Source organism: Eublepharis macularius, chromosome 5, assembly GCF_028583425.1.
Source record: "Eublepharis macularius isolate TG4126 chromosome 5, MPM_Emac_v1.0, whole genome shotgun sequence".
Lineage (NCBI taxonomy): Eukaryota > Metazoa > Chordata > Lepidosauria > Squamata > Eublepharidae > Eublepharis > Eublepharis macularius.
This window is the reverse complement of record NC_072794.1, coordinates 103,946,588-103,962,896: the sequence shown is the minus strand read 5'-3', so window position 1 is coordinate 103,962,896 and position 16,309 is coordinate 103,946,588. Positions and strand designations below refer to the sequence as shown.

At 43.5% G+C, this 16,309-nt stretch overlaps 1 protein-coding gene across 1 annotated transcript in view; it reads left to right on the top strand.

Annotated features, from left to right (window-relative positions):
* The first annotated feature begins 735 nt into the window (after positions 1-735).
* The window catches only part of ELAPOR1 (endosome-lysosome associated apoptosis and autophagy regulator 1), a 91,424-nt gene continuing 75,850 nt past the window's right edge, over positions 736-16,309 (top strand). Inside the window, exon 1 of the mRNA XM_054981898.1 lies at positions 736-932. Coding sequence (XP_054837873.1) covers positions 789-932 — 144 coding nt within the window. The 5' untranslated portion in view covers positions 736-788. The remainder of the gene's footprint in view (positions 933-16,309) is intronic.

The following is a 16,309-nucleotide window of genomic DNA, read 5'->3' as shown; positions in this document are numbered from 1 at the left end:
CCTGGTGCCTGTATTTCCTATATAAGCTATTACGCTGTGGGACGTGGCCATTTGTCCAGTTAATTCAAAAAGAACACCCGGGCCAATCTGAGAGCAAGATCCGGGTCCGATAGCACCAACTAGATTAAAGACCAATCTGTTTGCCGAACTCGAGTCGCCAAAGCCTGGACTGACGGAAGAAAGCGGCCTCCAGGCGTTGCCGGCGCAAGCAGCCGCGCCCGTCATGAAACGCTCCCAGGCCAAGCTCGCAAAAGACGAGCCGCAGGAGTCACTGGCGGGTTGATGTGCGGATTAAATCTCGGGGCAAATGTGCGCTCAACACGACGGTCCCTTTCAAGGGCCACCAGTTCCTCCGCTGCCAGCGCCGGGGGCAGCCGCAGCCGCGTGGGGTTCAGCGGGCTCCGGCTCCTCCGCCGGCGCGCGAGCAGCGGGCTTCACAGGCTGCGACGTTCACCCCGAGCCACTGCCGGCGCGGCTTGAGCAAGCGCCAGGCCCTTCGGCGAGGCGTCCGGCCCTGCCGTGGAACGAGCGCGCGCCGAGCAAACGGCCTCCCGGCCGCATCTTTTGAGGCTCAGGTGCGCCTCAGCCGGAGGGCGGCTCGGCTCGGCAGCGGCGGTCGCTAGGCAGCGAGGGGCGGGCGGGGCAGCCCTGGCGGGGGCGGGGCCAGACGGGGCGGGCGAGGCTCCGCATCCCGCTGCCGGAGAGCCCCGCGGTCGCACCTGAGCCGGCGGCTGCCCCAGACGGCCGGCGCGGCGCCTTGTCCTAGTGCCTTGCAGCTGCTCCACGCGATGGCCGGCACGGGCGGGCTCCATCCCTCCCCGGGTGCAGCTGGGCTCGGGCGGAGGCGCCCGCCGCTCCTGCTGCTCGCTCTGTGGTTACTGGTTTGGCCAGGCGCTGCTAGCCCGGGAGAGGACCTCCACGCCTGCAAAGAGGTAACGGGGTCGGGCGGCATCCTCCCGTCGAGGGAAGGGCAGAGGGCGCCGGGGAATCGGGTGAGGGGGACCCGCTTTAACAACGTCATCCCAATGCCGTTGCCTGCGGAGGTTCATTTGCTCATCAAACTCCACCCCAAAGTGACAGCTGGGATGCTTGTAGAGCAGAAGACACTTTGGAGCCCCCTGGTTTGGTTTTTGAGGTACATGAAATGCAGAATATCTGGGGAGTTTTTTTTTTAATTAAGGCGCACGCAAAAATACACATGCCTGACTTCTACTCTGGTGCCTTGGTGCCACTCATTATGTTAAACTGCAGGAACAGGAAGCCATGTCTTATGAACAAAAGCAATCCTGCTCATTTGGTGGGCATTGTGAAACCGGTTCGATGGGGTAAAAGCAGACTTGGCGCCATCACTCCCCAACTTGCAAGGGGGTGGAAGAGCAATCATGGCTTAGGCATGGAGCAGAATTCTCTAAATTTCTTGGGCCAGAAGGGGGGGTATGGACATGGTCATTTTCACTAGTCTGTTGCCCTGATTTATGTATACACTGGTATATATGCTATCCAAAGATGGAAAACAATGGCTGTTGTTGGTGTTTTATAGTAAGAAATTCTAGAGGGATACCCTGGTAGCAAAAATAACTGTCTTGTAGCACCATAAGGTATGAACAAATTTGTTGTGACCTAAGTTTTATGCCATTGAAGTAGTTATGCCACAGGAGTCTTTGTTTTCGTATTGGCTTGTAGCCTCAGCTGTGTGTGTAGCTTCTAAAGTCCCCCAAGTCCCTACATCATCAGCGCTACCACCTGTCTTGGTTTTTCACCAAGGATGATGGTAGGGACACGTCTTCCAGTGCAGAAGAGAGGGCCTGTTTGTCTTTTAATTGGAGGAGCAGGCCAATATTTTGCCACTGTAATAATTTGCATTCTTACATTCTGCTCCCGTTAATTGTTGCCTGCAGTCTGCCTTAAGAAAGTGCCTCCCTGAGTGTGTGTATTTTTTCTGTTTAACATGGCATATTATCTCTGAGTCAGATGCCAGTATCTTTTGGATAGATCAACAAGGAATGACTTAAAGTTCTCCTAAGTGTATGTGGTTTTTCTCCCTCCCTTCTTTATTTAAACAAATGGAATTGGGTACAAACAAAAAACAAGCATAGCAGAAGAAAACAGAGAAGATATTCGGTACAAGGGGGTTAATGTACTTTTGATGTCTGCTTTTTTTTCTGAATTTAATACTGTGCAACATTTCTGAATTTAACACATAATCCATAAGTACTTCTCTTTTGCAGTTATCAGATTCCCTACAGTCTTATAACTTTCAAATAGGCTTTATTGTGGGTATGTTCTCTTTTTTCCTTTCACTGTGCTGTTCCTGCTTAAACATCAACCGGAGGACACACGATACCATTTGGATGTTTTTTACTGTGGTTTGTGGTTGTGTATACATCTATCGGAGCACAAACATGATAATGAAGATGTGCTACTGAGGCTGAGAGTTATATTCACATGGTTGATAGCAATGCAGAGCCCAGATACATCCCCATGTCAAAGGGAACAACCTCCTGTACTGTTTTAATTTGTGAATGGATGTAGAGAGGATGTGATCACACACTTTGAGGGCTTGCAGTGTGTTGCTGGATTACGTGGTTTTGGCCATGCAGTGTGTTGCTGGATTGAATGGCTCAGTTTTGGGGGCTCATCCTCAGGGTCTCAGGGCAACAGCCATCCCACACACTTGATAGCTTCTTCTGTGCATGCTTGCTTGTGACAACTACTGCACATGTAAGATGGAAATTGGGTGATAATAGTCAAAGTAACAGCTCATCTACAACTGATGCTTAGTGCATAGCAAATTTTCATTTACTTAATTTTTATGGTGAGTAGTCCATCTTTTCAAAGCCACATGATTGTGACTATATATATTTACATATGCCATCTGGTACAATTTGTAGTTGTGTGTTGTTAAATTAATACTGTTATTGAATGTGACACCCCTAGATCGCACCCCTTGACATCTCCAGCCCTCCTCAAATGAGTCTCAGGATTTGACATGCTGGGGGCCTGGCAACCCCCCTGCCGCAGCACTGTGCTCTTTAGAGCGTACTTTTTCTCTGTTTGTGCAAATATGCCTTTAGGCTGGATTGTAGCACACTGACATCTGAATCAGGCACACTTCTAGGTATGCTTACCTAGAAACAAGTCCTTTTAGTTTCATTAGAATTTATTTTCAAGTAAGTGTGTACACTTAGAATGGCAGTATTCCTCGAAAGTGTGTTTATTGATTGATTTGAGGAGTCATCATAACCTACTTTTCAAGGGAAAAAAATCTTTCCCAAGCAAGAACAGAAAACATAAACAATAAAACAGTGGTCATAGCGTTAAATGCTAATAATCTTACATGGCGTTAACAAAGACAACCAATTCTAATGGGTTAATAAGCCTGCATCACATTCTTCCAGACCTTAAAACCACTCACCATTTGAATCTTATTTAGATAGTTATCCCCTGCTTTTTTCCCCAAATGGGTACCCCAAATGGGTTACAACATTATTCTCCCTGTTGTCATCACCACAGCCCAGTGTGGCGGATTAAGTTGAGGAAGAGTTACTTGCCCAAGGTCACCCTACAAGCTTCCTTGGCAAAAAGTGAATTTACACCTTGGTCTCCTAAGGCCTTTTTTGCACAGGCAAATTTTGCTGTAGTTGTCCCCATACCTCTTGGAGTTTTCTTCTGAATTCTGGAAGATTAACTCCCCCTTCAGATTTCAATGTGGCATTTCAAGGGTTCTCTTCTGAGTTTTCTCCCCACACAGAAAAAGCGCAGGCAGAAAATTACCGCATTGAAATCTGAAGGGGAAGTTAATAGTCCAAAATTCAGAAGAAAACCAGGAGAAATATGGAGCCAAACATGGCAAAAATCTCCTGTTCAAAAAAGGGCCTGATCTGTAGTCGAACTGCTACACCATGCTGGCTCTCACATGTATTTCACCTGACTGTGGATTTAAAACTCACAGTTAAAAGTTGGTTTCAATGGGTCTCTGTTGAATATGCTTGTTCACTAAGGGTCACTAGCCTGATACGAGACAGCACCAGCTGCAAGTTGTCTGAAGCTGATCTCAGTGAGCAGGGAGGAATACAGTATATGAAAAAACACTACACTGAAATCTGTTGCCAGTATATTTGTTTAGGATCAGGGTATGCGAGGACAGACTATACATTCATAAATAGTATGTGGCTCATTCCCATTGGAAGTAAGTCCCAAGCAGGTCAGCTGAACTTGCTTCATTGTTGAATGTGCTTAGGCTTACAGCCAAACTGGGACGAATTTGGCAATAACACTGTGTACTAGGGCTGTCAACCACTGAAAGATATTTTTGTTGATTGTCTGCTTCTTAATTATTAAATAAAAAAAGAGTCATCTGGACGAACCTTTAGGTCAGGCCTTCATAAGACAGCCAGGTATTGTGGGTCTGCTGGATGTGTGACAATCTCTTCTTTTTTGCAGTCTTTTTTTTTTTGCAGTCCTAAGAAGGCAACAAACAAAGTGTGTCAAGATCCTGATATGTTGCTGTATCTACAGCTAGTGGGCTGTGCTCAGCCTTGTAGGTCACCAGTTGCAGTGCAGTCATGAATTAGGAGGATGAGTTATTACCAGTTTCAACCTTTTCCACTTAATTATTTTAGGCATGTTTTGACTGTGTTGCCTGCCCCATGCCTGAAGTAGAATCTGCATGCTTCACTGTTTCTGGTTTTAATGTATCAGTGCTGTGGAGGAGACAAGGAAGGGGATAATGAATGCATTCAAGGGCAGTGTGTCATGTCAGGTTTTGGGTTATCAGCAAAGTTAGTTCTGTGTGTTGATGTCATGAAACAGCAGGATGTGTTCTCCCATTACATTACATTTGCATTACACGCAAACTTTGCCATTGAATTTCAGCAGATAAGCTTCTCAACCAGCCAATCCTGAATGTTTGCACCTCTGCAGATAGACTAAGAGTGAGGGGCAAGGTATTGATCAGAAATTTCTATTGGGTAGAGTGGGCTGAAAGAGACACTTCTGGAACATAAGGAATAGAAGAACTTCTTAATCATCATGACTGAAAGGCCTTCTACATTTCTGAGAAATACATGCAGGTCATGGTAGTAAATCAGTTCTTCCCCAATGCTATAGAATATAGCCAAATAGATATCAGTTACAAAATGATGACCTATAGATAGATTTCTGTTCTGGCATCCTGGCTCAAATGAAATTGCATTCTGTGGGGTGAATTCCTTGACTGCTTCCATTTTGGGTTGAATATCAATATTGACAGTATAGTTCTTGTAGAGGCTATTCATTTTAACGTGTGTCTGGCTTCTTTGGTTACCCCAAACAAGTAGAAGCAGCTTCCCTCTCCCCTCCCTGCTCCCACATAGCAAATGCCAACCCTGCTCGCTTGACATTTTTAATAACATTACAAATAAGTGCCCAAGTGCCCAACAACCATCTATGGAAACTGGGAATATGTTGATTTCTGTGTGAGGTAGAATATTGCTTACATGCTTTTCCTTATCTGTCAATACAGTAAAAGGGCTAGAGGCTTTAAAAAACGTAATAGGGGATCATTTATAGAAAGAGCTTGGAATATCCCTGATAGTTGCCCCCCCCACCACTACAATGCCTTGGGTAATTTGGGAATTATCATTAAGAAACACCGATTTCACACTTCATTTCAATCATCACATATAATTCCATGTTCCGCCACCAAGATGCTTAAGTAGTGCCTTTTCATGTGCTGCAGAGGTGGCTCTTTCAAATCTTATCCACCAGATGAATGGTCATTTCTGGCAAATAAATCATCCCCAATTCTCCCAATAAGATGTTGGAGAGCTAAATTAGGATGATGCTCAGTCTTCTCCATCTCTCTTGTTCAATTGGAACAGTAAGAACATAGCTGTATTCTGATTAATTTATGCCGATGCAGTGTTATTCCTGTTTTTATCTTAAAATAATTGGTTGATGCTAATTCTTAGGACTTTTTTACAGCTAATTTTGGGCTTGGTGCTCTTGATATGTGAGATCAGACAAACAAGCAAGCAATCATAGACCCTTTTTTCACTGCTTCTTAAAGTCAAAGTTTCCTACAGAGAGAGATGCTTTATTTATTTATTTATTTCACTTATAATCCTCCTTTCTCATTGAGACTCAAGACAGATTACATAGCGTGAGATTAGTACAGTCAATATCAAGAACATTTCAATAAACAATGCCGTAGAATATATAAATTAAAATTTGCAAAAAAAAAAAAAATCAGCAAAAATCCAAGATGGAGTTGGAGAAATGCTGAAACAGCATAAGCAATTTTAAGACTGACATTAAACAATATTTAACTGGCGCTCTATGCAGGAGGGAGGTGTGTCTACTTATGAGGAGTCTGTTTTTGATGGCTAGATGGATGCTTGCTCTCAAGGAGCTCTTGGTGCTTGCTTCCCTTTGATCTGCAGCTGGGGGCCATTTGGTGATGCAGGCCTTATTGCCCACCTCACCACCTGTTTCACAGGTACTGCTGGCTATTTAACTGGGGCTTCATGTAGGAGGCGCAACCCTTTGGCATGAGCTGAAGGGCGAGAGCACAAGGGCTCTTGGCCCATGGCTCTTAGTCTGGGGTGCAACCATCAACTACACAAGTTGGTGTACACAAGAGAATAGGAAGAACATCGCTATATTATGAACTGTTCCTGAGATGGTTGCAACTTGATTTTGACACTGTTTGCTTAAATATACCATGATTGTAGCCCTGGTCTGTTGCCTGAATTGAGACCACCAGTATGTTTGATACACTAGTATGTGGTTGTAGAGTCCTGTGCTAAGCTTCTTACTACTTACTTGCTTGGTGAAAATATCTGACAAATTTGCTTTTCAAGTGCAGTTGAGAGCTAGTAAAAATGGGAGTAAGACTTACCAAAGGCTCCCAACATCAAGCAGTAACGCTCACTACTTATCCAACCTCTCTAGTATTTCCCCTTCTGATAATGAGGCCACTTCCCCCACAACTCCCGCTACACTAATACTATGCAATAGCAGATCTGTTAGGAACAAGGTTGCATGCATTGCTGGGATGTTGCAGGACGAGAAAATTGATGTGGCTTGCCTAACAGAGACTTGGCTGCAGGAAAATGACAGTGTGTGTCTTTCCCAACTAACTCCCCCTGGCTATGCAGCCCTACACCAACCTTGCTTTGGCAGCCCAGGCGGAGGAGTTGCTATTATTCTTTGCGAGTCCTTCAGCTTCCGCAGATCTCCAGTACAAGCTATGGCTGGTATTGACTGCATGTTCCTGTCTCTGGGAATTACAGATAGACTGGGTGTCCTGCTTGTTTACAGACCACCCAGCTCCCCCATAAGGACCCTTTCTAAGTTGGCAGAACTGCTATCAGGCATGATGTTGGAGACACCTAGACTTATTGTTCTGGGAGACTTCAACATTTATGCTGAGTGTTTCAAGTCAGGTCCAGCTCAGGAATTTATAGCTTCCCTGGCAACCCTGGGCCTCTCTCAAATAGTGTCAGGCCCTATACAAGAAAGAGGAAACACACTAGACTTAATATTTTGCGCTGAGCCTTTAAGAGAAAACCTTGTTCCAGCATTGGAGGTTCGGCCTGAACCATGGTCAGATCATCATCTGCTGAAGACAAAAGTGAATATGGCCCCAACACCCCACAAAATGGGGGGTCCAGTTAAAATGATTTGCTCACAAAGGCTCATAGACCCTTCCAGATTCCAAAATGCCTTGGGAGATTTTAGAATTCCAGACACATGCTCCACAGAAGCTGCTGTAGGAGCATGGAACGCAAAGCTCCTTGAAGCTATTGACACCATTGAGCCTTGTCGATTTCTCCAGCCCTTGAGACAGACCCGGCACCATGGTTTACCATGGAGCTGGCAGACCTGAAGAGGGCTGGAAGACATCTAGAAAGATGCTAGCGTAAAACATGCACAGAAACTGATAGAATTTGCTACAGAACACACTGGAGGATCTATGAAGTAGAAATGAAAGCAGCAAAGAAACATTACTTCTTGGCAACCATGGCATCGGCTAGTTCACGACCGTCCCAATTGTTCAGGGTATCCAGACACCTTCTAACCCCTAAATCTGAACCTTGACAGACCCAAAAACAGCCAATTAGCTGTGAGGCCTTTGCTAAGGTTTTCACTGATAAAATAGCATGAATATGCTCTGATCTAGCTGCTAGCTGCTATGCAAATGAGATGGAACAAATGCTTAATACATCATCTGGCCTATATTTGGACTGCTTTGAACCAATGACAATGACAGACCTTAACAGGATTCTGGCATCTATGAAAGCCACTACTTGTGCGCTTGATCCTTGCCCATCTTGGCTGTTAAAATCAAGTAAAGATCACATAAGTGAACCACTGAAATTTATTGTAAATCAATCGCTAACTCAGGGCTCCTTCCACCGGCCACTCAAACAGGCAGTTATCTGTCTGCTAATTAAAAAAAACCTTTCTAGACAAAACTGATGTGGCCAATTATTGTCCAGTCTCTAATCTGCCCTTTCTGGGCATAGTGATTGAGAGAGCAGTTGCTGACCAACTCCAGATCTTCTTAGAAAACTCTAGTGCTCTAGACCCTTTCCAGTCTGGATTCAGACCAGGACATGGGACAGAGACAGCACTAGTAGTGTTAGAGGATGATCTCCGTCTGAATATAGACAAAGGCTATGACTCCTTATTGCTCCTCCTGGATCTATCTGCTGCCTCTGACACAGTAGACCATGCCATCCTGTTGAGGCATTCAGAAACAGAAGTGGGCATTAGATGTGCCTTGGACTGGTTTAAATAATTTTTCGTGGAACTGACTCAAAGGGTTGCTGTCGGAGATCAGCTATCTCCAGAATGGGAACTATCCTGTGGGGTTCCGCAAGGCGCAATCTTATCTCCCATGTTATTCAACCTCTACATAAAACCTTTAGGAGAACTCATTCACAGCTATGGAGTTGGATGTCATCAATATGCAGATGACCCTGAACTCTATATCTCGCTATCCATGTCCCCCACAGGATGCAGTAGAAATCTTAGATCGCTGCCTGTCAGCCATAGTGAAATGGCTGAAAAATAACAAATTAAAATTGAACCCAGATAAGACTGAAGTGATGTCTGTTGGGAAGTCAGAGGTCTTGAAAGACATTGTACTCCCCACTTTCGGTGGAGTTCATTTGACCCTTGTAGACTCGGTTAAGAGCCTTGGGGTTATACTGGATCAAGTGCTACTTCTAGAAAAACAAGTTAAGGCCACTGCAAAAAATGCTTACTACAATCTCACTCGAGCCTGGAAAATGGCTTCTTATCTTGACACAGCCAGCCTGGCCACCTGGATCCATGCTATGGTAACATCAAAACTTGACTATTGTAATCTAGCCTGGAAGATGGCTTCCTCCTCCACATGACCTATCTGGCCGCTTTGATCCATGCTGTGGTAACATTAATACTGGACTATTGTAATGCACTATATATAGGTCTCTCGTCTAAGTCAACTAGGAGACTCCAATTGGTGCAGAATGGTGCAGCTCAGTTATTATCAGGAGCAAGTAGGAACATGAATACCATTCTGCAGTCACTCCACTGGGTACCTATCAGTTACTACGCTCAGTTCAAGGTATTGGCTATCACATACAAAACTCTTCGTGGTCTAGGGCATACCTAAAGGATTTCCTCTCTCCCTACGTTCCTCCATGCAGCTTTGCTCATCTGAACAGGGTCTCCTGCAGGTGCCACCCTGTACATGGGCAAAATAAACAACTGCCCTAAACGTACATTCTCTGTGGTGGCCCCTGCCCTATGGAACAGCCTACCTGAAGAGGTCAGGAAAGCCCCCACTCTCCTGGCTTAGGAGGCTTCAGTTGGTGCAAAATGCTGAAGTTGTAGAAAGCATTTTTTGCAGCTGCCTTAATGTGCTTTTCTAGCAGTAACGCTGGATTCGGTAGAATCCCATAGCTCCTAACTGAGTCTGCAAGGGTCAGACAACTCCATTGAAAGTGGGGAGTCCAATGTCCTTCAGGATCTCTGCCTTCCTAATGAGCATAATTTCTGTCTTGTCTAGTTCAATTTCAATTTGTTTGTTTTCTGACATTTGACCGTAGTTGTCAGCAGCAACCCAAGATTTCTGCTGTATTCCGTTTTGATTTGGATAGTGAGATATAGAGTTGGGTGTCATCTGCATATTGATTGCATTCTACTCTATAGCTGCGAATGAGTTCTCCTAAAGTCTTTATATAAAGGTTAGATAACGTGGGGCATATGATGGTGCCCTGTGGAACCCTGAAAGATAATTCCCGTTCTGGAGATAGCTGATCTTCAACGGCAACCCTTTGAGTCCGTTTCATGAAAAATTATTTAAACCGGTCAAAGACACATCCTTTGATGTCCCCTTCTGTCTCCCAATTCTTCAATAGAATGACATGGTCTATTGTGTCAAAGGCTACAGATAGATTCAGGAGGAGCAATAATGACACATAGGCTTTGTCTGTATTCAGATAGAGATCATCCACTAAAGCTACTAAAGCCATCTCTGTCACAGGTCAGACCTAATCTGAATCCATACTGAAAAGGGTCCAGAACACTAGAGTGATCCAAGAAGACCTGGAGTTGGTCAGCTACTGCTCTCTTGATCACTTTGCCTAGAAAGGGCAGATTAGAGACTGGGAGGTAATTGGCCATGAAATTTTTGTCTAGGGATGGTTAGAGATGGATAACGTCCTCTGTAGCCTGCATGACGGGGGGAGCACAGGAGCATATGCATGCGCTTCTTCCCTCCATCCCTTCCCCTCCCCGCTGGCCAGGTGAGTGGGGCCGGGGAGCAGCAGTTAGGGGTGGAGGTTCCCCTGGCCAGTGTGTGTGGGGCGAGCCTAGTAAACATGATCTAATAGGGTTGCTAGGTGACCATTTTTTCCCTGTAGTGTCTGGAGTTTTAGTGGAACACAGCTAAAATACTGGACATATGAATGTCTGGTATTTTTTTGCGAGGGGGTGGCGGCTGGGTACTGGTGTGCAGGTGCTGGTGGCAGTGCCAGCAGGTCTCCCTTCACTGCCTGCACCTCTTCCCCCTGCTTCTAGGCAACCCAGGGGAGTGGGCCACTGACTCGTCCAGCTTCTTGCGTCACTGGGTCCCCCCTCTCCCCCCTGCTTCCAGCCTTTTGCAATCTGTGGAAGTGGCTGGCTACCCTGCCTGCCCAGCCTTCTGTGAGCTGGGGAAGTGGCCCTCCTGCTTGTAGAGCAGAGCCCCCCGTGTGCCAGCAAGAAGATATAGGTAAGTGCCGAGGTCAGGTTCTTTTATGGAGGCCTTCTGGCAACTCTATAGCCTATTGATATCATTGTGATGATCAAAGATTATTACTTTATAAATTCCCAATACCCCAATGACTCTTTGATCAATTAAAAATAATTGCATTTGATTTTTTCTCTTCAAGTAGCCTAGGGAGATATTGTTCCCCCTTCCCTTTTTATCCATACAAAAACCCTGTGAGATAGACTACATTAAAGTTTACCCAACAAGATTGCTGAAGTTTACCCATCAAATGTGGAGGTGAGTCTGGGTCACTACACTTCCAGCTGAAAACTCTAGCCACTGTACCACACGTTTAAACTGTTTTTTCCCCCTCACAAGAATCTTAACTTGTTTGAGAATGCAAAAATGTCTGTCTTTATTTGAAACATCTACTCAGACGCACATACGTTCAACTTTTCAGTTAGTTTCACAATATTGTTCAGCTGTACACTGTGCAAATAAACTGTAATTTCAAGCACTGCTACATACTTGAGATCATGAGATCAGTTTCTGTGGAACTGTAGGCCTTGTAGCCTCACAAAAGTATGATTTGTGTTTAAAGCAGCATTCAGTTGTTGCTGCCCCACCTTTATGCTTCAGCTCCCTTAACTTTGTTATCCTGAAATTTTATGTGAGGGCTTCTCTACTTGTCTTGGTCACACATAACCTTGATCCCCAGCCTGCTCTTCTTCAGTTCCCTTGCTCCTCCAATGGTCCTGATGTCTTTTCGCTTTACCTTTCTTCTAGGTAAACTGACATTTTATTTCTGTCAAGTAATTTGCTATTGAATTAAATCTATTGCAAGATAAATTATGATCATCTTGCAAGATATTTGCCAGTGTTCAAGCTTAGTCCAATGCACTGGAGGATTTGGAAGTTTTCTGTTCTCTGTGTTACTTATATTATCCTTTTCCAAATGTTGAGATCAACCACATTAATATAACTCCATATTCTTTGGGAATTGTTCCCCTTGCTTATAAATATGAAGGCTGCTTCCAAACAGAGGTTTTGCTCTGGACTCACATCCAAACTATAGTGAGTTTTTTTGAAGCACCTACATGACATCATCCCCTAATTGTTCACTTTCTTTGTTTCCTGATTTGGTACAATCTTTTTGGAAAGGTTGCGATCAAACCATATTTGTATGTTATATGAATGGGAATTTTTTTGCAGGTCCCACCCACATTGGCACCATTTGCCTTGTCTCAGTCCCACCCATACACTGGCACCATTTTCCTTACCTCCCTATTATTTTCCCACCACTGGAGAGATTTTTTTTTAAAAAGGCGCTGGCAAGTCACATATTGGGATACTGTTATAACAGTACTAGATCCTCTGAGTTCACAGCTTTCATTTAACACAAAAGTTAGTCTCTAGTAATTTTTGTTAGGAAAATGTGTTTTTCCCCTGGTAGCTCCACAATGAAAGGAGCTAAAGAGTTACTTAAAAAAAATTAGCACTTCCTATTCAGAAGACATACTAGGTTTCTCATTATAACACTATAGCAGCATATCAGATACGGATTTTAAAAAATACTCTAAAAAAGCCTTCCGGTGGCGGGAGGGGAAAATGGTAGCCGTGAGGGTGTGAGGCAAGGAAAGTGTGGGGAAATCTTCTGTATGGATGCTTCATTGCCACTGAGAATGCCTTTGCATTCACAGTGACAATGGAAGCTACACAGAGAAATGTTGCTAACTGGAAGCAACAACAACAACATTCGATTTATATACCGCCCTTCAGAACAACTTAACACCCACTCAGAGTGTTTTACAAAGTATGTGGTTATTATCCCCACAACAATTACCCTGTGAGGTGGGTGGGGCTGAGAGCGCTCCCGAGCGCTGTAATTGACCCAAGGTCACTCAGCTGGCTACATGTAGAGGACTGGGGACTCAAACCCAGTTCTCCTGCTGCTCTTAACCACAACACCAAACTGGATGGGGGCTTCTTGTTTTACAACATCAGGTAAGCTTGTATTTGTCACAGTGTTGCTGAGATTTCTTGGGGACCACATTTCATTTTGCAATTTGTCCTGCTTCTGGTTGCCTAGGTATCTGGCATAGCTGAGACTGATGCCTCCCCTAGGTCTCAGGAATCCCTACAATAAAAAAAAAAGCAAACAGTGCAAATTTTGTTGAATTGCAATCTGAAAATGTTAGATACAGCTCTTAGAGCAGGGTGATTCAGAATCCCTTAGCATTGTATTTTAATTAATACATACATTTTATTTAATTTTTAAATTTACATCTTTATCAGTGCTGGTGAATATCACATTTTGTGAGGCTATATTGACATAACTGCTAGCTCACCCCTCCAAAGCATTTCAGTACTGGTGCTGTGTGCCTTAAGACCCAGCAGCTGGGCATAAAGAACTGCAAACATAGCTATAGATATATTTTATACTTCATAAGCCTGATTTTGGAGCAACAAGAAGCTACATGATGATGGCTTTAGATTCAGTCATGTGGATCGGCTTGTTTCGTGCAGTAGTTCTTCATGCAGAACCTCTCATCCATACCAAACCACTGCAAACCATGTCAATTTGTGGCAGTATGCATGAGAAGTCGTAATAATCTGGTGACTCATTGCTGCATAGAACAGTCTGTGTGGTCAGTTGTAGTTGTTGGTCATTTTAGTTTGCTCTCTGAGTTTGGGAATGAAGTAGTACATCTTTTCTGGAAACCATCATGTTGAATTCACTCTGCTCAGGTCTGGCTTTGTCAATAAATGGAGTAGTACTCTTGTTGCTTGTTTTCCTTGTGTGAAATTTAATGCTTCATTAATGAGCCACTATGCTTCCCCTGTGTAATAATTTAAAAGTTTGGGTTGAATGTTGACAGCCAGCATGGTGTAATGGCTAAAATGTCTGACCTAGGAGATCCATGGTTCAAATTCCCCCTCTGCCATGGAAGCTTGCTGGGTGACCTTGGGCCAGTCACACACACTCAGCCTAACTTTCCTTCCAGGGTTGTTGTGAGGATTAATTGGAGGAGAGGAGAACTATATCCCCCCCCCCCCGAGAGAAAGGCAGGATATAAATGAAGTAAAATAAAATTTTAAAAAATACATAAATTTGTATGCCAGCAGCCTACTAGCAGCCATTCAGCAGGTGAGGGAGAAAGAAAAAGGTGCCTTCCATTGGCCTGCCTTGCCAGACGTCACCTGGCCCATCTCCCCTTTGATTACAGCAAAGGCCTCTTCTGTTAGCCTGCTTTTGTCAGTTTGTATTTGTTAGCTTTCATTTCTTTTTTAAAAGAAAGATACAGCAGATACATAAATAAATAAAGGGCCATAGCAATGCAAGACTTATTTATACTGGTGCAGATACATCCTTCCTATGAAGCTCAGTGTTTTGAAGTTTTTTAACCTTTTAAGGGTGATGGGCTGGCTGAAAAAACTGAGTGGCAGTTTATGCGCATATAATGCAAAACTGGAAAAACAAGTTGCTTGGATTTGTAGTTGATAAAGGGCCTAATCTCTACAACACTGGTAGCCTTAGCTGAATCAGAAGAAACACAGTTTGAATCCATAAAATTTTCCCAAGAGGCTTAATGTTAATTAAGGGCTCCAATGGCGTGTTTGCATACAGTTAGTTCTATGCAGAAGCAATTATACTGGAAGCTCCTGTTGGACTTTAGTAACAGAACACATGTTTTGTATGTAAGGAGGAAAGTTGTCTGCACAGTGCAGCAAAAAAACAAAGTTTGCAACTCCACAAGCGCCACACCATTTTTTACATTTTTAGAATAGATACTAACTGTCAGTGTACAGGTAAATGCTCTTTTCTGAGTAAAGCATTGAGTGATTCTCATGTTACATTAAGTGCATGTGCAGCTGAATATATGATGAAAACCACACATTTATCCAGGTAGTTGTCCCTGGTTTCATTTATAAAATGAACAGACTCTTTCTTACAAACAGAAGTATGTACATACATGCAGCATGTACATGTGTTCACTGTAACATGAACATATGCATACATATGCATCTCAAAGATACGTACAGCTTTATGTTCTTGAGGGTGTTTATAAGAAGAGCATAACGTAGAGCACTAGTGCTGTTAAATTCATGTGTCAAAATCACATAAATCCAAACATTATAAATAAAAAACCCTTAGTGACAAAACTTACGTTAATATCAGGCTCAAAAGCTGCAAAACCGGTGAAGACTCTTTATGAATAAGGAAGAAGGAAAATGGGTCTTGGGTTGGGAAGCTTTCTCTGGATACCAGATTCTAGCCCTTTGCATGCTAGCCGATTTAAAATGCTTGAGGAATATGTTGTGATTTGCAGATAACAGCTCCTTGTTCTTGCTCTGCTGCTTTCTACACCCCGTTCCTCATAGGTAAAGGTCATTAGATTAGCCAATCTCTTAACTATGCTGTTGGTTCTAATGTACATCTCAAGATCCTGTGTCCAGCTTTTGTGGGAAGAGAATGACTTTGAGTGCATTGTTTCTTTTATGAAAATGTCCATTTGCAAGTTTATCACAAACCACCTGACATTTATTAAAGAACCCACTACCTGCTTACAAGAATGTACTAATAAATAAACAAGGGAGGAAAAATCTTAAGCATGGTAGGCAAGATATGGGTGTCTTTAAAATGTATGTAGCATCGTTTTCTAGAGAAGGGAAACGTCTCCCTTCCTTATCTGACCTTCCATGTCTCCCACAATAGGTCTCTTGTTTTAGTATTTCTAAGGCCCTTTGATTTAATATTTACTATGTGTTCTTGTTTGGAAAGGCAGCAAGTTAACAGAAATCTTGTTCTTTCCTTGTTTTCTTGATGTCCATGAATCTCAGGTAGGTTATTCTGACAACCTATGCCAAACTGCTCAGACAAGTGCCAGCAACAAACCTCAGTTTCTTGTCAGGAAATAAAAAAGCGAATGGATCCGAATAGCAAGCTTGTGTCCAGAATATTTCAGTTTTGCTTGCTAAAAAGGAGAATGTTCTTAATTCCCTGCAAAAGTGTCAAATTGTATTCTTTATTTTACAATATCAAAGAATATTTCCAACTTGGGAGGAGCCCTTTTGTCTTTC